We start from the raw sequence: 26,200 nt of genomic DNA on the forward strand, positions 1-26,200 counted from the left end.
AGTACAAAAGAGACTCCATGAGTTTCCTTACTACCTAGCATATTACATACAAAAGCTCCAACTTGACTTTTATTTAAGAGACCTTCATTAATTCCTTCCAGTTCACCTTTTCTCCTACTAACCCTGCAAAAACAGATTTACTAGTATTTTGCTGTCTCCCTAATCTTTTTTTCTTCCTCCTTCTTCCTCGTGGCTGCTTCTCTCTTTGTGCCTTTCACCACACTTGATCTCTTCCTCGCCTCCGGGATATACAATCCCTGCATGTCAGTCATACACTCACTTTGTCCCAAATGTGGGTAAGCCTCCTGAGAACAGGGCCTTTCTTTGTTCATCATTGTATCCCCTGACTTCAGAATAGTGCCTTGCAGATAAAAGGTATTTATGAATTATCTGCTGAATGAATGATTGTCATTCCTGTGACTATGCAAACAGAATTCACAACATTTTTTTTTCCTTTTTGAAATTGATATGCAGTAAATTGATTACATATTGTATGTGATATATATTTTTATATTGTATTACATCTTCTTCTAGTTCCATACATATTTTATGGGGGTGTCTGAAAACAACAGATGTCATCCATGTTACCTAATTCATTACTTAGATTTGGGAAATTTTTATTGAATACCTACTGTGTGTCAGGCACTTTAGTAGGCTTTATGATTTAAATTCAAAACCACATTAACAAGAAAGACCAGATGAAATATCTCTTTGCTGATTTCCTTTACACCAAATAAATACTTGAAATCTATGTAAATCAAAAGTCAAATTTTCTATACTTTTCTACCACCTATCAAACCCATTCAAGACGATTACTTAAAATAAATTAAGACATACAAGGTATCCTAAATTCAACATTAAACCATTAATGACAAGTGGAAATAAAAACTCTACTATAAACTTTTATTGGTTTAAGGGAACTGGCATTTAATCATTGCTGTTCCAAGATCTTTATAGTGACCAGAAAGATTTTGAAAATTGTGAAGGCTTCATGTCTAGTCTCTAGTTTAAGTGAGTTTAAGCCTTTTAAGCAATATGAATATTTTGGAAGCTGCTACAATGTTATACTTTTTTTTCAGAACCAGATGCAACAATTTGGTAAAGAACACAGGTAGAAGAGATCACTAATTTTCCTTTCCCCCCAATACACTATGTTTATTATGCCAATTTTAATTACCATGCAATCTAATGGATTTAAGGCTTATATCTTCCACATCACTAGACATCACAACATGAAAGCATTTTATACTGTCATTGTACATCAATGTTTGTACTTGGTTATACATATATACAGAAATTATTCACACATCTTAACCTTGCTATTTCCTCTTTTCAAACTAACACAATTTTACCATGAAAGCAGCTTTTTAACAAATGGCATAAGAAATACAGCAAGGCACACTTTTTTAAAAAACTTTTTTTTCTCATTACCACCTCAAGAAGCATAAAAAATGAAAATGTTGTACATAATTTAGTATTGAATGTCACCAGTTTATAATATACAACACCATATAGTTGTTTCTTGAAGTGCTGCATAGATTATTATTTTTAAAATGAAAGAATCAAAACGGCCTTTTTAAAAGTTGCTTAATTTTGAAAGAAGGACCAGTGTTTCTTCTCTATGCTGCAATCAAATAAAGTTTTGGCTTTTTAGGTAAAACTCTTTGAATAAACACAAGTATCATACCATTAAAAAAATCTAGATTGAAACATGAAATTGGTCAAGTACTGGCAGGGGAAGTCATTCCAGACAGGTGAATTTAATAGACCATCAATTTGGAGAACTGGAACTTTAGAGAGTGCTGAAAGGGGGAGGAGGCAAACAGAAAAGTCTTGCTGAAGAGAGAGGGTTGACAGAGGTAGCTTGGGACAGGAATCCAGGGGAGAACGAGCAGCTTTGCTGAACTTCAGAGACAGTTGCCTAAAGAGAACCAGCGCACACGTCCAGATCACGAGGGTCGTGCGGACAAACCACATTCGGAAGGAAGGTTCATCTTGGGAGGAGTCAATGTAACAAAGGGCAGTGACAACATGATGAAACCAGAGACCAGCCCAGGGTGGGAGGATGAGACCACCCCCAAGTTGCAGCCAGGCTTATCTACAAGAAACAAAAGAGTGACAAGAAAAAGTTTCAGAAATATCTTCTTCATTTGTAAAACCAAGACTTTGAGGAACCACTGAAGACTGCTGTTTTGGGCAACCTGCTAATGTTATGAAATAAAAGGATACCTAAGTATAATTAGTGTTTTTCACAGCCCAAGGTTTGCACTACTAACAAGAAAAAGCATTCCTGTAGAGATGTTAAAAAAATATTGATTTTTAAAAAGTGGTTTCAAAGAAAACAAGAAAAATCATCAAGTTTGACCTTTTCTCTGGATCTCATCCACTCTCTTGACTGTGAACTCGGTTTTGAACATTCAAGATAGCTTCAAATCAATATGAAAATGTGAAGCTGCTGGTGCCAAGTGATGCAGCAAAGCATTAACAATGATTCATAGACTGGGAACCTGGGTGCTCAGGTTTAGCCCTTCTTTCAGTGACTCCATGTGTGCTACTGAACAAATCCACTATTATTATTATTATGCAGCTCTCATGTAAAGCAGGCTTTTGCTCATCTGGGTCCTGAGTCTATCAGGTTGTTTTAATGCCCTTCTAGTAGAAAATATTCTCACGTTGTCTTGCTCTTTTCCTGCAGTTTTACAACCTATATAAGAGCCAGAAAAGCCCTAACAAAAAATGATTAGTGTGGGGTCACTTCTCCAGCCAGGAAGTTGGGAAGAGTAGGAAAGTTGGATAAAGAATCAGAGGAAACAGACAGGAACAGATGGGACAAAATTTGGTATAGAAAATAGTGCAATAACACAAGAAAGCATGGTTCAAATGCTGAGGACACGAGTCATTTGAAATCTGTCCACTGAGTAGGGAATTCTTAGGTAAAGAAAATCCTGTTTTACTATAAATGTTGGTATTTAAATTCTCTCTGGATAATCAGTTCTTTCAAGTTGGCTCCCTTGGGTATGGGCAGGCCAAATTGGCTGAGGCACAGATCTGGGGTGGGATGGGATGGGATGGGGTGTGTGTGTGTTTGAGAGAGAGAGAAAGCAATGCCCAATAAAATCGGTTATTTAGCATGGCAGGGCTAATTAGTAGTTCTGGGTAGTTAAGAATATTTTCCTTCCAACAGAACCTTGATGTGTTAAAGCGATTTTAAAGGTAACTGATAAGATTATTACTGTATTGTCTAGTGAGAAATTAATACATAATCACCTAATGTAGTTTCTTAAACCCGCTTGGCCAGTTTTAGGTCTCATCAAACACTTAAAGTCAATCCATTTATAGAACAAGGACTTGTGTTGCACTAATATGAAACGCTTTCTCTTACAGCTGTCTGTTTATAAAAGCTGAGCAGCAGCACTTTTACCGTACGTGTGTATACTTGAGTCATGCATAAATACAAATAATTGCCTAAAATCTATCATTTACAGGCAACCAACTCTCACATTTACAGAATATAGTAGGGAAGGCAAAGAATCTAACAAGTTCAAAAGGAAATATATGCATTGTAAGTAAATATGAGTTCTCCACCTACTCCCAAAACATGCACGTGTGCACACACACACACACACACACACACACACACTACAGGAGCAAACCAAAAGGAAAAAAAAAATACACAATAACTGCATGTGATGAGTTAAATTTTTATGCCGCAGGATTCAACCTGAAGTTTAGGGTTAAACCATTTGTCAAAGATCAGAGGCTTATGATGAGGATTATGAAGAAATAACTGTCAGAATACAGCAAAAAGATTAGTGCAAAGTACATCTAGGCAAGTCCTGGGAGGCACTCCAGACTTTCATTGTATGCTTCTCCAAATTAGGCAGAAAGATCTGGATCTACCCAGTTACCTTTCCTTTGATGTGATTTGCTGTAACTAACCTCTCCATTTTTATAGGAACATGACACATAAATGAAAATAGTGAAAAGCACAGCAGTGTGCCTGGACAGTGTAGATGCCTACCATTAGACCATGTTGAAACTTCCTGAACAGTTTCAGTAGACTTTAATAAAAAACAGTGAATAAAAAACCTTTTCCCCCAAAATTAGAAAAAAAATGTTGTTACTATTATAGACTGCAGATGCTATTCTAAGTTACATATCTCTTGGATGACATTATAATATTTCATCATTTGAGAACTTATTACTAGAAAAAAACCCAGCAAATTGAATTTGGTGAATTTTCTTATGCTGATAAAAGAGAGCACCTCTAGTGATAATTTTTTAAAAAGCAGAGTTATTCTTTTTCTTTTTTGATCTTGTAGGAAGAACAATTATAAGAACTAAACTGTGATATGAATCATATTTATCACATAATTTTACTATGTATACCTGATATTAGATAATGAAGGCATACAAACATCTTGAGATTAAATAACTTGTCCTGGTTGATAATAGTTTAACATTATGTGAATATTTATTCCCAGGTGCCCAATGCTAATGACTGAAGGAAAATTCAGGCATCCAGATGTTTTTTTACACATGATATAGAAAACAAAACAAAACACCAAACTGAATGGGACCAGTAAATATGGGTATTTAAGTGACTCTAGGTTAATAGTTTAACATTATGTGAATATTTATTCCCAGGTGCCCAATGCTAATGACTGAAGGAAAATTCAGGCATCCAGATGTTTTTTACACATGATATAGAAAACAAAACACAAAACTGAATGGGACCAGTAAATACGGGTATTTAAGTGGAGACAGAGAAAGACAGAGAGACAGAAAGTGAGAAATCACCCCCCAGGGGGGATGGCCATGCTGCAATTCCTTCTCCTCCATTCTCCTCTTGGGATCTTGGGCATGTACGCACACGCGCCTGGCATGAGAGGCAATGTGAGCTTTGTGTAAGTAAGATAGGGCTATTTCTCCCGCTGCCCAGGATAAGACCAGGCATGGCAATGGGTGAGGTCGGGTGGGCGAGCTTAACCAAACATTGCTGATTGGCAAGTGGGCTGGCTGATAGCTTTGATACTGCCCTTGCTTGTAAAATGTGTGTTACACAGATCCATCAGCACATCCACTTCCCCCAGTTTAAAGATAGAGTTGCACATCATTTACATTTCATTTCAACTCTGTCTCCCTAAGAGAGAAAAGAAATTCCCAGAGGCTCAAAAAGGGATAGTCCATCCAGAGACTTCTCTAGTGCCGAGCTTGTGAGCTGCAGATCTCAGCATGACTAGTGACTTAAGGGTCACAGCCACATGATGTTATGCTTGGAGTGATGCTGCTTTCGAGCCTTTATCCCCTTTCAGAAAACAAAATCAGCCCACTCTACCAGCCCTTCTGCAGAGGTTGGCAGAGCCAGCAGAACAAACGGTTCTAATAGAACTTGTTTTGAAGCAGCTTATGGAATTGCAGTTACTCTCCCTTAATGGTCAGTTTTACTGCATACTGATGGAGAATGTGATTATAGGGTGGACACGTTTCACAGAAAATACATTTTCTCTCTCTCATACTTTTGTTCTCACTTGCAGCCAATTGTAAATAGAGTCTGAAACACAGAAAATTAGTTGAGCTATATTAGTAAGTAGGATGCCTTTCTTCAATTTTGCATACTGAGTTTATTTTTAGGGTATATATATGGTATAGATTCCCCCCTCTCTCCCCATTCCTAGCAGCTCTACACAGAATCACACATTTTAATGAGCTTAGGGCACAGGTGTTGCAGGAAAAAAATAATGATGTTTGCCATTCATCTTTCAAATTAAATAATGTGTTTTTAAATAGTAACTTTTTTCATAATACATTATGGGAACAACATTTATCTGTCACATTTTAAAAGATGTATTTGTAATAAATGTAAATTACTTTTAGAAAATCAGTAATTAGGCTCATCAAAAAATAAACAATCTGCCACAAAAAAGATAATCTTTAGCATAGTTAAGTATAATAACTGTTATTTGAATAAGTTAACAAATTAGGGTAGATTGCTTCTGTAATTCATTTCCTATAGCACGAGTTTAGGTTACAGCATTAAGCTTCTGGAGTGGGGGGTGGGAGAGATGGCATGAGGCACCTCATACTTTGGTGAAATACGACTCTCACATTTCAAAGCTCAAATTTTCTTCTTTAAACTTGATTGAGAGAGTATATTCATCACTGGGGCTTAGAAACGGGAAATAACAGAATCTTGGTGTCACTTTTAGAGCTACATCATCTCAGAATTATCAATCAATAGCTGTCTTATTAAATATGAAGAGTGGAATGAATTTCTTAAAATTTTGGATGGAAATCAGCCTGTCACCTTCAGGCAAAATTCAAAAATTCTGTTTTTATCGAAATGCCATGAACTTGTCATGTATTCTCTCTCCATTTGCTTTCTGGGCCTGTCCTCGATCTGTGGTGGATAAATAAGAGCCTCCTCTTTAACATCAACTTTCCCCTCCTGTTTGAATCCTCAGACATGCCCACGATTAGGAGCTGTGACAGCAGTCTTCCACTGGGGAAGGAAATGTGATGATAGTTACATTAGAGGCATCAAAAGAAGGCCCAAACCAGGAGATGCAGACTTTCACCTAGTCCTTGTTAATCTCCAGGCACTGAAGGGAGCAGGCAGTTTTCTGTGTAGGAAACTGAAGTGGGAACTTTGTTACTGTGCATGCATTTTGATCATGGGGTGTAACTGCAATTTGATAACCTTTTATCTTTCTCAGTGGGAGAATTGGTATCCTTAAATTGTTTGACTACTTCAAATTTTGTATTCTTCTATCCAGAATGATAAGGTAATAAAGATGTTACTAAGAATGTCAATTGTTACTGCTTTTTACTTACTTATTTTTTCTGCTTCATAGTTACTTCCATTGTTGGGAGTCTTTCTTCTATCTAAATGTCTTATTCAGATAAATATGTGAGCTGACTGGTCATTCCGACTAGTCTTTTCTTCTAGTATAGTTTCATTGATTCAGACTCGTATTTCAAATACATATATGTCAAGAGGACTATACATACCTTACCATGAGATGATTTTCATGCTTGGGGGAAATTTACATTCTACCTATGCATATTTTTATGTCGTTCTTCATGAAGGTTTAGAAGACTTTCCTCACAGGTTAATGTTTTGGGGCTGGGATGTAATGCAGCTTGGTCTTTTGGCTGATTTTCCTTCAAGAAGTCTTGAACATCAGATTGGGTTGAAGCAGCATTATGTTCCTCCGGCTTCCCTGAATTCTCCTTTTCATGGCCCAGCCTTGAAGGTGTAAACTCTGTGCTTTCTGCATAGCCATTGTAAGCTGTTTGGGGCACACTATTCCCTTCCTTTCCAAGGTCAGCTCCTTGCTGAGGAGGAAGACATGAAAGAGCCATCATGTCTGTGTCATCAGCTAAGAGAGAATTATCACTGAACTTAGAGGAGCTCACTGTTCCTTGGAGTGGCTTTGCAGTTTCAGCAAGAATTGCAGATTCATTCAGAGGTGCATTAGAGAAACAGGGCTCCTCTCCACCAGAGTCATCCTCAGCACAGGCCTCAAAGAAGCATTCAATGTCTTCTTTGTCATCTAAAGCAGCATCAGTAGTGTCCAGGGGCAATGGAGTACTACTCTTTTCTTCTATATAACTGGTGACCTCCCCACAATCACTGTCATGAGATGAGAGAGATAAGTAAGAATAAAAATCCCCTTTTCTCAGCTGGATGGGCCGGTGAGAGTGTTCCAATACTTTCTCTTTGATTTGCGTTAATGAAGTAGAAGCAGGAGCAGCCACCTCGTTTTCAGGTTGAGATTTACTTTTTAGAGCTGTTGAAGCCATGTCAATGATTTCCTTAACAAAGTCATGTACTGAACAATCTTCAGCATCTTTTTGATGGAAAACATCTGACTCACAGTTGCAACAGGAAATGTTGTTGCTGATAGAAGCATTTTCCTCTGTTTCACTTTGTTCACGCTCTAGGCAGGAACCAGGAGATTTTCCAGCCATACTTGGTGTATCACTGGATGAAGATTTTAGTGCATCACAGTCTTCTCTGTTAACACTAGAACCTAAAGCCAGCTGTGTGCAAGACTTCTCAATAGGAGTAGAAACAGCACTTTGATTTTCAAAATGGTGGTGATTTGGACATTTCTTTGGAAGATGTCTAATAGTTTGAGGAACAAATTCCTTCCCATCAATATTTGAATCATCTGAACTATTCATAATTGCTTCACACTTACAATGTTCACTCTCTGAAATATTTTTTCCATTTGAACCAAGATTTTCTGATACCTTTGGAGTGCCATTCAGTTTGTCCTTTTGCCTTTCTGGAGTACTTTCAATGTTGCCATTTTCCATGTCAGCCACATATGGATCTTTATTAGCTTTGAAAATATTTTTTGTATTTTCACCCTTTGTCCCTAACTCATGTGTATGGGGTAAATTCTTACCATTTCCATTATTTTCAGAGAGACGTTTCATGGAGCCATTTAGAAGGGCCTCAATGTTTAGGGTATCAGAGGGATTGGTCATTTCATTACTACTTACATCATTACTGCCCTTTATATCATCACTGAGACTGCACTTTTTCTTTTCTTTTGTCAAGGATAATTTTGGCCTAATCCAGGTCTGCAATTCATTCTTTATGTAGTCCAGCCCTGACATCAAGTTGCACTCTTCATAAATTTCATCATCCGTTGCAATACTGGAGTCATCATCCTCATCTTTGATGCATAGCTCTTCTTCAGTCAAGGTGAGTGTAGAGCTGGAAAGGAGGTCACTGTCATCTTCATCATCAGTGCATGCAGAGGTGCAAGAGACATTAACTATCATGCTGACATTGACGTCGCTTTCATCAGCCACCGAGCGAGTCAGGCGCTTCCTGAAAGATGCATTCGATTCCGGGACCTTGTTTTTGTGTAACACAATATCCTCTGAGCAAAGAGAGAGCTCATCACTGCTGCTAAGTTCTGTAAGAGATGCTGCAGAGTCTTCATTGATAGAAGATGCTATATCCAGTGACATCTGGCCAGTAAAAGACATTTTTTGGGAACTACTTTGGAGAGTGATATCAGAAACACTTCTCTTCATCTTTTGTTCTGAGGGGCTCTGGATATTCTCCAAACGATTCAGGAGATCTAATGTCCTTTTACTCAGTTCACCAACTGAGCCACTGCTCACACTTATATCCCCAGAGCTGTGACAGCTAAAAAGATCTTCATTGCTTTTATAGGATGTCAACCAACTTTCTAAAGAAGTGCTTCGCTGGAGGCTGTCACTGCCATTTTTAAAGATGCCCAATCCAAATAAATCACCCCCTGGAGAAAGAGACTCAATAGATGAACTATGAGATAAAAGGGAGAGCTGTTTGGCATTCTGTATGCCAGTCAACGTCTTTTCTATATCACCACTTTTATATGCATTGCGATCCATTTCATGAGATGCACTTGCCAAAATCCTTTCATGGGGAGGTGCATCTGGTTGTAACTCTGTAGCCTGATGTTTAGATTTGCAGGATTTTTTATCAAAATAAAAACCACGAAGCAGGGGATCCTCCACATGTGATTTTTCACTCTGCGACTGTTTCATTATCATTGGTAATTTGAGTTTTGAGCCTTGGAGGTATGAGTAATCATAAAATGTAAACACATCATGTTTTCCTTGTAATTCTTCTCCCAAACAATCAGGGGTATGTTTGGTAACACTGTTTAAATCTCCAACTTTTTCATTTATACAATCCACTGGTGAAATGGATGACTGAGAGCTATTTGGAAGCTTAATGCATTCCCCCTCATCTTTACATTTTTGCTTTAACACATTAACTGTATCTCTCATTTGTGAGTCCAGATGTTCAGTTTCAAGGTTACTTGGGGAACCATCCACTGCACTGAACAAGCACATTTCAGAGTTGGTAGTGGTTTCAGTGTCTCCTTCACTGACGATTCCACTCTCGCTTCCTGAATTCTGGCTCATGTCCCCTTCATGACATGGGCATGGCTTTACCAAACTAGAACCTCCTAGGAGATCTGGCAAAGATTTGGTAGATGAAAATGAAGAGTCTTTACTGAGACTCTTAGTTAAAACACTAGCCTGTGTCATGCCAGTTAACTTTGAATTGTTTTTCAGAAATGGCATGTGGTTGTCTTCATAGAGCTCTACGTTATGGAGGCTGTATACTTGGTAAATATGTGGACTGGAGGGGGCAGTAATATTTGTGGCATATTGAGATTTCCCACGATCACCTGCTTCCTCTTCATAACCGGGGTCATCACTATTTGTCTCTTCAAGCTTCAAGGAAGGCATGACAGGTTGGGGTTCTTGATCAAGGTCATTTGATTCTTCATTCAAACTAATTAACTTGTTACTTATATCTGTTTCATCCCATTCCAGGGCATCCTCACTCATCCCATTTAGGTCCATCAGACCAGGATCAATCACATTCAAAGTCTCCTGAGGAGAAGGAGAAAAAAAGAGAGCGAGCAAGAGAGAAGAATTAGGACACATAAGCATAAGAACTGTATCCATTCAAAAATCTCTAGGAAAAGTCAGGAAAGAAACCTGCCCCAAGCATGGATTTGAAAGATAATATAATTAATTAGAAACTCCACTCCTCTCTAGAATAACATCTGAAAATGATTGAAATATGCTTTCCCATCAACAATAATTTGTCACTAATGATAACAACATAGATTACATGTAAGATTATTACAATCAAATTGCAATTTATGGAATTAACCATTTTCCATTGATTCTCTATATTTTAAGTCTTGGATTAGATGAAGATAAAACTGCTAGGTGAATGAAAGTGAAGAGTACAGCTATGACATCTCTTGAAGTACACTCACTCTGATACTTTTAGGTTTGGAGCCTTAGTGGCATTTTATCAGCAGCCACACATAGTAAATCTCACATGTTTCTATTTCTAGGTTATTTTGTCTGGGCACTTAGAGTTGTATTCACTATGTTCAGCCAGTTGTGGGCCAGGGGCTCTCCCTTTCCTGTCAGGGTTCTATCTCTGTAGAATTTGGCCCTGCGTGGGATCAGCAGTTGGCCTAATGGTTACGTTGCTGGACTCCCATGTAGTTGACTGCTGTTCAAGTCCCAGATCCTGCAACTTAAAACTCATGCCAGGCACGTGTGCATATATGTCCACAATCCTGAGAGAATGGAGAAGGGACTACAGTGTGGCCAACTCCCTTGGGGGGTGATTTGTTACCTTCTGTCTCTTTGTCTCTCCGGTGAGTACACACACCCTATAGCAAAAAATATCTCTTAAAAAAAAAAAAAAAGAATTTGGCCCTGTTGCCAATCAGATCTAAGAGGAGCAACACTTGACTGGTTTCCTCACCTACCACTTCCTGGATCCTAAGTGCTCCTTAATCACAGTTTTCTTAGTCCTTCTCTTCCCCAGGCATTCTTTGTGACAAAGATTTTATTCTGATTCTTGTTAATTTGTGTCACTACTGTCAGTCCTGTCCCTATTTCTTACAGGCAGGAACCTCTCCCTCAGCCCATCTCTAGCCCCAGAATAATAGCTATCTAAAGACTCTCCTGACTCCCAAGTATGAAGCAGCCCAGATAACTCGATGGTGCTCTCTGCCTACCCACTTGGGCCTCTGGATCCTTTATTTATTTATTTATTTACTTTTATTTATTTTATTTATTTATTTTTTGAGAGTTTTTTGCTATAGGGTGCATGCGCTCGCCAGACAGACAGAGACAGAGAGACAGAAAGTGAGAAATCACCCCCCAGAGGGGATGGTCACGCCGCAATCCCTTCTCCTCCATTCTCCTCTCGGGATCTTGGGCACGCATGCACATGTGCCCAGCATGAGTTTTAAGCCACTGGGTCCGGGACATGAACCGCAGTCGACTATGTGGGAGTCCAGTGACACAGCCAATACGCTAACTGCTGGTTCCCCTGGATCCTTTCTTGAACTCCCTGTTTTTTCTCCTATTTAGGGAGAAATCTCTATTGACACATTTGGGGGACACAGTAGCTGGATAAGCTCCTGGACTCTGTCCAGACTGCTACTTTTCAACATCCTTACTTGTTGTCTAACTGTCTAGAGTCAAGTTAGAGCCAAGAAAGGTGATATATGTACTTCAGGTCCTCACAGGCTCACCTATAGAAACATAAATAAAATTTTGTCTTTTGGTTTATGCTTATGTAGTATAGCCAGGTAACTGTGCATGGCTCTACAATTAGCAGACTAGTTGAAGGGCTGACTTTTCTGCTTACCGGCTGCATGACCTTGGGTAATCTGCTTATCCTTCCTGAGCACCAGAGTGGGCACCTGTAAAATGGGGCTTACACTACGTCTCTTTCAAGATCATTCTGAACATTAAACGAGCTAATGTTTCTGAAGTACTGAGGAGAAGTCAGGAGTAGGTAGCTATAATTCTTCATGTATGCAGAAGTGCTCTGGAGTGGCCTTATGTCAATTCATAAAGTGTTACCTGCCTACCTCATTCTTTCTTTCTCATTATTTCTCCCAATTTGCTATTCAAACCACAAGCAAGAGTCGGCCAGTGGTATGGTGGTTAAGGTGGCTTGATCTCACATGGTCAATTACATGATCCAAGTCCTGGGCCCAGTGACTTCAAAAACACACTGGGTGTATGTGTGTGCTTGCCTAAAATTGCAAGAGGAGAATGGAGGAGAAGGGATTGTGTGGTGGTCATCCTCTCTGAAAAGTTCCTCTCTCTCTCTCTTTCTTCCTCAGGCAAATGCTTATACCCTATAGCAAAAACAAAACAAACAAACAAAACAACAACAACAACAAAAAACCATGAAGGATTCATGATATTATAGGTAGAGAGAGGAGTTACAGAGTAGAATAGGTCAGCACATATGCAACATGAATCAGAATTAGTTTAACGGTCTGGTTGAAAATGAACTCTATTCCTCACTAGTGGGGAAATAGCTTCACCTGCAGCACATTAGCAGAATGTTCTTAAGAAACCCTCAAACCTTCCTGAAACTAATAGTTAAAGGGTATCACACAAACACATCAAGTATAAAATACCCATTAGCACTTTATTACACTGGATATGTAAGAGATTATCTGCATAGCCTACTTAAGTTTGAAAGAGTCCAGTTACAAAGTAAATATTAATTAAGGGCTACTTTAACATGTTCTAACAGAAATCTTTCCTGTAGCCAATGTTACAGCAGTTAATCTAGTACACCAACCATCATCACAGTCACTTCCATATGGAGTATATTCACTGTGATGAATTTTTATTAGAATTTCTGTTTATTCTTCGCTTGCTGATAAAGGAAGTACTAATAACCAGTTAGTTTGGTTAATGAATGTTAAAATCTCCAGCTGTAGGAACAATCAAGCAGTCTAATCAAATAGTACATTCATTTCAAATACTGTACCGGCTGACACTATACTCTGAGAGTGCTAATACATCATTGAACTAGTCGTTCATGGGAGCTCTCTTTGGAACTCTTGGGTTTGCTTTAACATTCTACAGCAGAGTTTCCGTCAGGGTCCCAAACCTGGGTGCTCACGTGCCATCTGGACGTGCTGGGGACTAAACTTAAGTGATGTCTGCAGTTCAGATTCTTCTTTAACACAGCCATTTTCTGACCAAATGCTGCCTTTCAGGATTTACAAATCCAAGCCTAAGAAAGTATAAAACTTACAGCAGCACCTAAAGGAACAAATCCTTTGTTCAATAAAGCAGTTGGAGTGGAAAGTTTCCATAGGAAAAGATTAAACCTTTGTACTTAATATTGTCCTTTTCTTAACTTTCTTCTCCTTTAAGCCTCTTATTGTGATTTCTGAATTTGTTTTGTATGTCAATTTCAGGGAACAGCCAACAAGATCAATGGAAAATTATTCTCTTTAGACTTAAAATGTTTTCATATTAAAGAAGTGATACTGTATTCTCACTCTTTTCCTGTTGTGGATTAAACTCTGTCAATATTTTCAATAAAACCTCCATTTTCTTAGGATTTAACCTGAACATAAAACATATCCATGGGGCAAAAAAAGTAGGAGAGTTTTTAAGAAGAAGGATGTTAGAATAGTTATATAATTAAAAAGTTGCCTTATAAATATATTCACATATAGGGATGTAACCGATGAGAAAATTATTTGGTTGAATGCTCTTTTTGATGATAGCTTAAGATGGTCAATAATATTCAGCTGATCTAGGCATTTGTTGTTGTTATAATTGATATAGTTTTCTTTGAGGAATAGTTTGGTACTTTAAAAAAAATGTTTCTCTCTTTGATAAGACAATAAATCTAAGTGGATTTTGACCAAATTTAAGAATCTTTGAATGAAACCAAAAGGATGGCGAGTAGTAAATGAGATTCCAATAGAGAGACTATAATTCCAGAAATAATTCTGAATTAAATTAAATTGCGCAAAGTTTTTTGACATCTCAGTTAACAACCTCTGATCCTCTATACTTGCATGGCTTTGAGATAGATATCCCAGGACTGCATTTGCAGGATTTTCTGAAAATTTTAGGTCAAATGGTACCATTTTAGGTCAAATGGTAGACTTGTTTACAGGAGACAAGAAACATATTATTAGCCAGAGAGCAAAGATGAAGGAACCTGAGATTCTAATAACAACCTAATGGAGATTTGATACAGAGGAGAGGCCCATAGATTCCTTTAAAGGGATTTAAAAGATTGCATCTTTTAGAAGAATTTTCCTCCAAAAATCTCAAAAATGTGGGCCAGCAGGTAGCATGGAGGTTAAGGTGGCTGGGTCTCCCGTGGCTGCCTTTGCCATTTGAGTCCTGGACCCTCAGCTTGAAAATTATATCAGGAGTGTGTGCATACATGCAAACCCAAAATCCAAAGAGGAGAACGGAGGAGGAGGGCTTGCGGCATGGCCATCCCTTTTGTGGGGTCATTTCTCATTTTCCCTCTCTGTCTCTCTCCAGTGAGCTCATGTACTCTATAGCAAACTGAAAATATAGATAATCTATCTCTCTAGACTTTAAATGTTTGAATCCTATACTCCTATCTATCTAGATAGATAAATCTATAATGTTCATTCAAAATCCTGAAACTCATGATGGGCAAAATAAATTAATGTTCCCCTGTTTATTTTACATTTGGGAGGTTACTGTGCAGTACCATATGCAAAAACCTGGGAGTTTCTATAGAAAACTAGAACACACAAAAAATTAAAATAAATAAAAATGAAAAAAACCATGTATCAATACAGATATTTATTGCCAGGGTCAAAACAAGAACACATGGAAGTTTGAGCAGGTGATAGAGAAGAGAGAGAAAATATATAAATTTGGAGGGTCCATTTGAACAAAGAGATTATCCTTGATTTGACTGTTGCACATTGCATGCATGCTTTGAAGATCCATGTTGTACCCCACAGAGATATATAACACGTACATGTAAATAAGAAATTATAAATAAAGTAGAAAAATTATTTATCCTCTCAAAAAAAAAGAATAAACAAGGAGAAATTCCACCATTAATATATTTGCTCACTTTTTGAGTGCAATACTTGTTCCACCCCTACCCCAAACCTAAAATCAAAACATTTGAGCATTGGATGCATATTTATTGTATTAAATTAGACTTAAGTACAATTTTATAAAAGCAAAAATAACACCAACAACAATAACAGAGGCCAGATGATGGTGCAGCAGTAATACAACACTTTGCGCTGTGCCCCCCACAGTGGAAATGTCTCCAGTTAACTTCCCTGCGCATGCTGGACACACATTAATGCCCAGGATCCAGGCTGCCTTGAGGCTGAAAGTAGATTATGACATGAGAACCCTATTAGAGTGTTTCTTTCTTCCTCCAATCTCTCTCTAAAGAAATAAATTAAACTTAAAAAAAAATACAGTAGCAGATTTCAGAAAATACAAAGATAGCTTTTGCGAGAACTATGAGTTTGTAGTATTCTGCCTCTTGTAGAGCAGAGAGAATGGGTTCAGAATTAGCAAGACAAACATACAAACGAAAATAGAAACAAGATAAAAAGAAAAATGTCTACTATCAACTATTTGGGGTTTGAGGGCAGAAACTCCAACAGACCTAGGTTTGAATCTTACACTCCTCCTCTCACAGGTTAGTTCTGAGTCCCAGGCCAAGTTAGTTAACTTCTACAAGTTCTGGTCTCATTATCTGTATACCCTGGGTAACCACAGTGCAGTATTTGTACCTCACAGATTATTAGGCGCTTTACATAAGGAAATGGGCTCACGCAAGTTAGTGGACACTTGATACTTTCACTTGCCAGGCTGAGGCCTCATGGGAGGCCTGGGTTCGATTTCCAACCCACACTGAAATGCAAAGTATGGTGGTGCACACTTGTGGTCCTAGATGTTTGGGATGCTCGTGGTAGAGCAAGATTTGATCTGAAAAAGCAAAAGTAAAAACAAAAACAAAACAAACAAACAAACCCAAATCAACCCTACACACATTCCACACAAAAAAGAAAAAAAAAAAAGTAATTAAAGTCCTATAGGTAGGGCCTTGCACACACTACGGGTACAATGTCCAGCAGCTATCAGTATCATTTCTTGTGCTAAAGTGAGAGGGAGATTAGGAGCCAGCAGGTAGTGTGGAGTTTAAGGTGCTGGATCCCAGCACGGTTCAAGTCTTAGACCTGGCAGCTTGAAAATCACACAAGGCATGTGTGCGTGTGTGCTCAAAATCCCAAGGAAACTGGAGAAGGGACTGTGGCATGGCCATCCCCCTAGGGGTGATTTCTCACTTTCCCTCTCTTTCTCTCTCTCTCTCTCACTCTGGTAAGCTTATGTGCCCTGTAGCAAAACTAAAATAAATAAATAAATCTGAGTGAAAATAATTTGGTGAAAAGGTAAATAACCATAATATTGCTTGTGTCAGGACCGGTGGTTGATTGAGTAACCTGTTTAGTATAACCACAGGCACGGGACTCGATCAAATAAACACTGATTAGGCCCCTTACTCCCTCTTTCTGCACTATAAATGGGGTAATGCACTGATCTTTGCATGTGCTAGCTGGTCCTACAGAAAAAAATCAAATGAGAAAAGGTACCCATCCAGTCCTTAGTAAGGCCCATAGCTCAAGAACTTTCTATTTCCTGAAAACATGATTTGTTTTTTTTTTTTTTTAAAGGCAGGTCCATTGTCTGTGAAATTCTATCACAACTGACACATTAGAGCAATCAAATACTGCTCACTATCTATCAGATTGACAATAATGTTAAAGTAACTTGTCTCAGCTCAGAAAACGCTTTGAAAGTCTATCTCACGCTAATGATCAAAAACTGTTCTAGTGAATGCTCATTTTCAATAATAAAGCTGATCAGAAACTCAAAACAGACAAGTAAAATCCAAAGTCATCTCACAAATCTCACTAAAATGAGTACTGACATGGACATATTTCCTACTCTTGACTACACAGATAATTCTGAAATAGTTGAAAAGGAAAAATCCATTAGATGTTGTTTTAAAATAAGTTTTGTGATACTAAAAATTGTTTTTGTTCCTGACAGGGACCAGGAACAAAAGGGAGTGCAAAATGAAAAGCAAAGGTTTTCCTCTCATAGATAAATTTCATGTGGATAAGGGTTTTGTCTGTCCTGTCTCCACTAGAGACCTAATACCTAAAGCAGTGCCTGGCATCGAGCAAGTTAAATTTTTTTTTTTTCCAAGTGAACTGAAGGAAAAGGGACTTGCCAGTGGTCTCATAAACTGTCAAAGGGATCTGGAAAAAGGCCCTGAGCTTAGGCTGTGCTGTGACAAAAGCACCTGGAGAATGTGACTTACAAACTGGTGCTACCTCTCAGTTACAAAAACTCAAGCCATAAAAACATACTTAATGAAAGAAACCAGGCACAAAAAGTCATATACTACAGTATTCCATTTATGGGCAACATCCAGCATAGGTAAATCCATAAAGACTGAAAGAAGGTTGGGGCTGCCAGGCACTGGGAGGAGGGAGGAATGAGAAGCAACTACTTAACAGATACGGGGTTTTCTTCTGGGGTGATGAAACTGTTATCGAAGTAGTGGTAGTACTTACACAGCATTGTGACTATACTAAATGCCACTGAAATACTCACTTTAAAATAATTTATTTTATGTGAATGAAGGAAAAGCCACTAAATAAAGAAAAAGAAATGAGTTGTAACCTCAAAGAAGGAAGGTCTTAGAGGCTGGCACTTGAGTAAACAAGTATAGCATATGCTAGAGGGTAGCATGAAGGAGTCCAGGGTCCAGAGTAAAATTGCAGCTGATTTTGGGAGCGTGGTTCTACCAGCACTGTTCACCTCCTTTCTTGTCCTCTAGCATCAGTCTTGGAAGGAAGATAAAATTGAAGAAACCATGGAAGCCACAGAATGGGTAAGGAACATTTCAATTGTTCTAACATCTTTTCTCTCAGCTCCTGAAATAGTACCCTATATCCTGACTACTTAATACAGCAACAACAAAAAAATCCGACTTAACACTTTTGAATTTGATTTAGTGTGTGAAGAATTTTAATGTTCTATAAACAGAATGATGGTGAGGTTGTAGGAAGGAATTTTACAGAAGAAAGAGGGATACATAAAATATAGATTGAGCATTCCTGATTCAAAAATCCATAATAAAAAATGTTCCTAAATCCAGGGCCAGCAGGTAGCATGGTGGTTAAGAATGCTTGACTCTCACATGACCGATCATGGTTTCAGTCCTGGACCTGGCAGCTTACTTTCTTACTTTCCCTCTCTCTCTCACTCTGTCCCTCTCTGATCAATTTAAATAAATAAATACACAAATAAAATAAAGTCAAATAAAATAATTCTCAAAAACTAAAAGCTCTGAAATCTGCTACTTTTTGAGCACCAACATGACACCACAAGTGAGAAATTCCACACTTGACCTCTTGATGGGTCTCAGTCAACATGCTACAGTACAAAAATATGGCTTAAAATTACCTTTAGGCTATGTGTTTAAAACAAATATGAGACAGATGAATTTCACATTAGACTTGGGTCCCATCCCCAAGACATCTCATTATATATATGCAAATATTAAAAAAAAAAAAAACCACAACAACAACTAAGAGTTGATATGTTTGAGCTGAAATACTCTGGTCCCAAACATTTTGGATAAGGAATGCTCAAGCTGCATAAACTCTTCTTGTTCTCTTCCTCCTAATAACTTTAGTTTCACTGAAGGATATGCCCCACAGAAGTGCTATTTTTGATAAGAATATGTGATATAATAAGAACTATATTTAGTCTTCATCTCAGGTTCCTGGCAGAGAGCTCCTAAAATCCTTGGATAGCCTCAATTACACAGAGTATCTTTGGTTATTCATAATTAGCTCCTTCTGATTATACCATTTATGCTAATGAGGCAATTTAGGGCAGTGTTCCTAGATAGCCCCAAGATGGGACCAGAAGGACTAAGTGAGTAGAGGGTTGAATTTTCAGCTAAGGACTTCTGGGAAAGGGAAGGTGGGGCTAGAGAATAAGCTTTATAAAATTCTTGAACAATGAAACTTGATGAGTTTCCAGGATGCTAAACCCCTGGAGGTGCTAGAAGGGTGGTACCCCAGTAGAAGGCATAGACACTCTGCCTTTCCCCTTCCCCCTTACCCTACGCATCTCTTCTATCTGGCTGTTCCTGAGTTACAACTATTATAATAAACTGGCAAAACGTGTTTCGCTGAGTTCTGTGAGTCATTCTAGCAAATTATCAAACCTGAGGAGGGAGTCAAGGGGATTCATAGCCCACTGTTAGAAGTCCAGGGACTTGTTCAATTGACATGTGAAACACAGGTAGTCTTGTAGGACCCAAGCTTTTAATCTGTGTCAACTTGACCTGACACTAACTCCAGGAAAATAGGGTCATAACTGGATTAAATGGTAGGATACTCAGCTGGTATCTAAATACCAGAGAGTTGCTTTGTGTGGAAAATATCCACACATTTTCTGTCAGAAGTTGTACTGTATAGAAAGTGTTTTTATAGAAAAGTCCATGTTAGTGCCAATAAATGAAAGAAATTTAGATATTGTCATAATTTCCAAATAATTCATAGGCATAAGTAACTTTGATGTTGGTAGTAGAAAACTAGGTGGCAATAGATTAACACCTTGCATCAAGCTGTTTTTCATAAACAAGTTAATTCTTGTTTAAAACATTATTTATATTCATTAATCACCCACTCTAAGCACAAGTTACTTTCCCATCCAACTCTGATTATTTTACTAGAAATACCTAGAAAAATAGTCTCTTTCCACTGGCAAACACATTACTTTATCTTGACTATTGTTTTAATATGCAAACATACTAAAATTTGTATTATATGTAGAGTTAACTGAATAGAAAAAATTATTTATTTTTCTCTTCTCAGTCACTATTTGGTTTCCCTGAACTTTTTGCCTTAAGTTTCAAGAATGTACCTAAATTTAGAATTGCTTAAAAATAATTTATGTTTAATTTAGGAAGAAGTTCTAAATAAAAAGAATTTTGCCTGCTGATCTCTTGTTATTATGTAGAATTGAAACAAATCAAAGGAAGATCAAGAGAAAAATAATAACCTCAATGAAGTTATAAAAAGCCCAACTTCAATAAAATGGCAGCCTTTTCTTTATTCTACCAAATTGATATGTCAATTCGGATGACAGTGACAGACCCACATACCGAAGTACGTAAATGATTTTTCCCCCAAATGATAACATCTGGCCCCATTTTTCTGGCAATGTTCTAGCTGTTTAGTGTTTGCCTTTGGACTGTCAGGAGTTGACATAAAGTTTGAGTTTTGTGTCCCTGGGTATAATTTTTGCCTTACCTTTGCCTTAAGGAAAAGCAAACCTTTTCCCCTCCTTTATGATAATACTCTTAACAATAATAAAAACCTTCAATTTAAAAACCTATAAAGCATATTGGTAGTAAAATGGAGATGAATAGTCATGCAAACCAAATAAATTTTCTAACATATAGGTTTATCTATAAGATAGACTTAAAGTCCCAACTTTCAGACTAAAATTTTAAAAACACGAGATTCTTGGCATGATCCTGAGGTAGCCTAAGATGTGAAGAGAACTTTGACAACATGCCAACGTCAGCCTGAAAGGCTGCATGTGTGATAACAGTTTATCCACATTGAGGATCTGTGCCCTTTACCAAGCACGTATTTCTTGAGAGAATTTTGTTCCCTTCTACTTTCCAAAATCACATTAGGAGACATTTTGTTATTACTATTCTTAATTTTTTGTTCCTTTCAGATTAGTAAGGTGTAATTTTTTTTTTTTAACTCTAAGGCTGTAACTCACCATTCAGAAAAAAAAATGAGAATAATTTTTTTTTTTTGGAGAGTTTTTTGCTATAAGGCATGTGTACTCGCCAGACAGACAGAGATAGAGAGATAGAAAGCCAGAAATCACCCCCCCCCAGGGGGGATGGCCACACCGCAATCCTTTCTCCTCCATTCTTCTCTCGGGATCTTAGGCACACACGCACACGCACCCAGCATGAGTTTTAAGCCACCGGGTCCGGGATGTGAACTGCGGTCGACTATGTGGGAGTCCAGCGACATAGCCATTACACTAACTGCTGGTCCCAGAATAAAATGTGAATTTGGATTAGCAAAATTAAGAATGATTTTTAAAAATGGCACACATTAGGACTAGCAGATGGTGGATTGGCTACATCATTGGACTCCCACATAGTTGACTGTGGTTCGAGTTTCGAACCAAGCAGCTTAAAACTCATGCTGGAGGTGAGTATGTGCATGCCCAAAATCCTGAGAGGAAAATGGAGAAGGGGGTCACAGTGGCCATCTCCTCTGGGGGTAATTTCTCATTTCCTGTCTCTCTGGTGAGCGCATGCACCCTATAGCAAAAATCTCTCCTAAAAAAAAAAAAAAAAAGGCACACATTATCTTCGTCTCTCCATTTTACCTATGCCAACCAATCAGACTTGGCTTGTTTTCCTTATGTTTATCATCTGATGGGCCCAAAGTTTAGGATAAATAGGCAAATCATCTATGACTCATTTAATCTTTGTATCTACATCTAATTTTATTTTTTTTATTTGTACCTTTGCTTTCGTAGACTCTCATAAAGATAACTGCTTTTAGACTTAAAAAGATTTTAAAAAGTCTCAAAATTTCTAGAACACTTCCCTTGAGGGTCATTGTTCCCTCCATAAAAATGACCAGAGTGTACACAGGTTATACTTGAAGCTGGAAAGGTTGATTAAAATTTCAGGGTGAATTTTCCTGAATGGTAATAAATGTCTTTGAAATAAGTTCCTAAGGATTTATACTGATTCCTGTTCTAGAGTCCTTAGACATGTTAAAAACATAGACTCCGGGGGATTTTCTTTTCTCAAGGGAAAAAGGGACCCCAAGATCTGCTTACATTTAAACACTCAATCTTGACTGAAATAGAAGCCCTGGTCTTGGGCTCTCATGAAGGAAGCTTGTGAAAGTTTTAAATGTTGGAAATTTAATTCACTCTGTAACCCAAATCAATGGTTCCCAAATCAAGAAAAAAAAGTAAATTTCAACCTAGAAAAAATTTATATATACACATACATACACATAAAAATTTATATATACACACACATACACGTACATACATGCATACATATATTAGGGTTTTTGGTCCTTTTAATCCCCTAAGATCTCTTTGCAATACAAAAGAAGCTTAAAAAATAATAACTACAAGCCTCAAACTGTTTGGATATGATTTCTTGAACTGGCAACTAAGAGAATATGGTGAGTTTATGGTGTAGAGAGGCAAGATACTGACGGGACAGTGGTGCTAATGACCTGAGTCAAACATGCTGAAATTGCTCTTACAGGCCCTTGAAAATGGCAGATAACATTTGTGACTGATAGCTCTGTTTTGCTTGCATTTGATGCAAAGTGCAGTATACTTCGTATACAAAGCTTGGTTGCATTTTTTTTTTAACAAATAGCAAATAATGAGGGAAATATAATGCCAGATGACCTCCACCTCTTATCAAATCAACAATATTTTTTAAAGGCCTACTCTACACAAGACATTCCACTGGCAAACTTCATAGCTGCGTTGAGAGCACAAGGAACATTTGGATAGAGATCTCTTATGTCTACCTGCAGATAGCTTCCATACTAAGCTGACAAAGGCTCTATTTTTTCTTCCAAAATTAAAGTCCCCCTCACACCAAGTTAATCATTTTCCTTCATTATTTAGTAAAGCCACTAGATGAGCTGTGACTCCATAAACTTTAGGAACTCATTTATTATGTTGCCTGATCAGACCCTGCATTTATTTACACAGTGTACCTATAAAACCCAGCTTTCATTAGTGCTGGGGAGGAATAGCCCTGCTCCCTTTGCCGGGAGGTGAAGCTGGAGAAGATAATTAACCATGAAACAATAAGGAGGCTTGCTGGGTAAGCAGTAGTGTGAAAACAGTTACTCCTTACAAAAGAGGGGAAATTAGCTTGCTGGATAAAAAAGGAAGTGTCAGATTGAAGACTGAAAGGCCTGCCAACAGAAGTAGATAGCTCTATGCATCATTAATGAAATTTTTTAACACTTAAACGCCACAGCTGTCCACATTTAAATGCATGTAAATGCCATGTGTTTCCAGAGATTAATATGCATGTTAAAATATTTCTTTCCCCCTTAAACTTCTAGAAATTGTCTCTGTCTGCTTCATTTCACCCACTTTCTCTCCAAGAATAAAAATGTGCCAGCTTTCTCAGCACTGTGTGTTCATTTCCAAAGCCCGTGTATACCGAGCATCTTGGAGATGGGCAGCGTGCTCATTATATTTTAACAAACACATTATTTTACATTCATAATACCGATATTTTAGTAAACAGCAAAGTTTGTTTTGATTTTGCTGCTTCACAGAGTGAAGACTTATGATGTGCGTTTCCTTTCAAAACTTCCTCCTGGAGCATTAGTGCTCCCTGAAGTAGCCCCATTTTGGCAGAAATTCAGTTCTGTGCAGTGCCAAAAGAAATAGAATAAACAAACACTGCTCCATGCAGCTGGTGAGATAATTTACATATTACTGCACACCAAACATGAAGACCTGAATATGGATTAGAGCTACAGTGATGACACAAATGTCATATAGATAAAGAGAAACAAAATCCAACACATCGTTGTTTATTTTACCACTGCTACTGTATGAGGGCTGCTCAGAAAGAGAAAAAAAATAGAGGAATTTCTTTTTGAAAATTAGTTTCACTTCCATATTTGAAATGGGTTCTTTCAGACTGTAAAACAAGAAAAGAAAGGAGCCAAAAGACATATGCTATTTCACATTTCCTAATATTCTTTGCTTTTGTTTTGTGAATTAAAACTATTTAATTGTGCATCAATTTAGAAGTGGTAGGTTAGTGATCTTATAGAAATAACCTTTTAAATACAAGAACACCTGGATTCTATCCGGCCCTTTTCTCTACCCTTGATAATTGGAGCTGAACACTGAGCTTTTTAATTGAAAATGAGGTTCTTAGTTAGGGAGGTCGAATAGGCTTTGTGGACCCATTAAAGCTTCTTCCGGAAATCCCAACCACTGACCAGAACTCACCTAGATCTAGTCTTTAGCTAGTCTTTAGTCTTTAGAAGTCTCCTCATTCCTGCACTTGCAGGTTGCTGCAAATTAGTTGACCCTTGCTGACCTCAGCTAGAAGTATGGGTGTCTTAAAAAAGAAGGGACATGTCTCTGCTATAACTCCTTTTTTAATATTCAGAGATGACAAAAAGTACATCAAGAGCTAAGAAAGTAATACAGATGATGATGAGGTGAGGAATAAAAAGAATGTGAGATATTTTAGCCTTCACCAAATTAAAAATTCTTTATTCTTGGGGAAATGGATGGTGGCTCAGTGGTAAGATGCTCTCTGAGGCTGATTTACATGGGAAAGTTCAAGGTTCACTTCCATAGGCTTCTCTAAACACAGTGGGCATGCTGATGTGAGAATCCAGAGCTGGTTGAAGCTGGGGATGGATCAGGACATCAAGACAGTATTGGGGGGGAAAGTGTTATGCTTTGGATGCAGCAGTCAGATTGATTTACCTGCACCTGTTCGGAGCCCCAGTTGACCCAAGTAGGAAGCTAAGTCACCAATAAAATATGAATGCGAGAGTCAATTACGTGGTCACTGAGTTAGAGATCAACCTTACTAGAGGACCCTCGGGTCAAGGACCAAGACCTAAAGAACTTGCTGCACCAGGATGCTGTCGATCTCTTTCATAAGGCAGGCTATGATGTCCCTGAGGGTGCAGCACAGGTTACAGGTGCAGAATGGACCTAAGGACATCGAGGGGAAGGGAGCCACATGGTAATCCCATAGCAATGATATCAGTGCCGTTGTGTGCCCTCACTATGGTGGCAGTGTGGGCCTTCATGAGATATCAGCAGCAACTCTGAAAAGCTTGCTTTCTTCTAGCACGTCCAATGAAGATGCATTTCTTTCACCCTCTTGCCCTATCATTCTCCCATATCCTTCTCTCTCTGCATAGCCAACATGTGATTTAAAGTGACTGATCCCTGTCCAGAACCCTGCTATTCCGATCTCTAAATCTTCATATTCTAACGGGAGAGTAAAGGTATTGTTTGAACAAAAACTGAAGAAAAGACTGACTTAGAACAAATAAGGAATTACCTATTTTACCAAGACTACTATTAGAAATTTAGCAACCACCCAAAAGGGAAAGGTCCAATCTTCCTGTCACAATGGGAGACACATATTTTTTTTTCTTAGTTGATATACCTTAAAAGCCAGCTGTGTTATATGGGAGGAAAGGAGGATTTTTCTTTTTGATAATCTTCCTTGAAAAGTTTTTGTGGCCTTTACTTAATTTCTGACTACATACCTGGGTGCCTATAGACACCTATCAGACAAAGGAGAACAAGAAGAACATTTTTATTTTTTAAAAAAAGAAAATAAACACACACAAGTATCTATGGTAGTATAATAGTGATGCCTAATAGAAAATTAAAGTGCTGAGACAGTTACTCCGGTTTTTAGGTTTCTAATCTAAAGGAGATCTTAAATGAAGAACTTGAAGAGATATTTGTAGAGGATGTATAGTGGGAACAAGGGAGCAACACTTAAAAGAGGATGCCCAGTATGAATCATTAAAAATATAACTTAAGGACCAGCAGATGGTGTAATGGCTATGTCGCTGGACTCCCATGAAGTCCACCATGGTTCGAGTCCTGGACCCAGTGGCTTAAGCTCACGCTGTGTGTGTGCGTGCGTGCCCAAGATCCTGAGAGGAGAATGGAAGAG

The 26,200-nt window shown here is 38.1% G+C and overlaps 1 protein-coding gene and 1 pseudogene across 1 annotated transcript in view; one reads left to right on the forward strand and one right to left on the reverse strand.

Annotated features, from left to right (window-relative positions):
- Positions 1-910: 910 nt before the first annotated feature.
- AKAP6 (A-kinase anchoring protein 6) overlaps positions 911-26,200 on the reverse strand; it is a 400,528-nt gene continuing 375,238 nt past the window's right edge. The window contains exons 12-13 of the mRNA XM_027773404.1: positions 7,012-10,416; positions 911-2,098 (exon numbers count right to left, since the gene is read on the reverse strand). Coding sequence (XP_027629205.1) covers positions 7,054-10,416 — 3,363 coding nt within the window. The 3' untranslated portion in view covers positions 911-2,098; positions 7,012-7,053. The remainder of the gene's footprint in view (positions 2,099-7,011; positions 10,417-26,200) is intronic.
- On the forward strand, positions 25,039-25,335 carry LOC114008490 (synaptojanin-2-binding protein pseudogene; annotated as a pseudogene).

Source organism: Tupaia chinensis, unplaced genomic scaffold, assembly GCF_000334495.1.
Source record: "Tupaia chinensis unplaced genomic scaffold, TupChi_1.0 Scaffold000350_1, whole genome shotgun sequence".
In the NCBI taxonomy this organism is placed as follows: domain Eukaryota; kingdom Metazoa; phylum Chordata; class Mammalia; order Scandentia; family Tupaiidae; genus Tupaia; species Tupaia belangeri.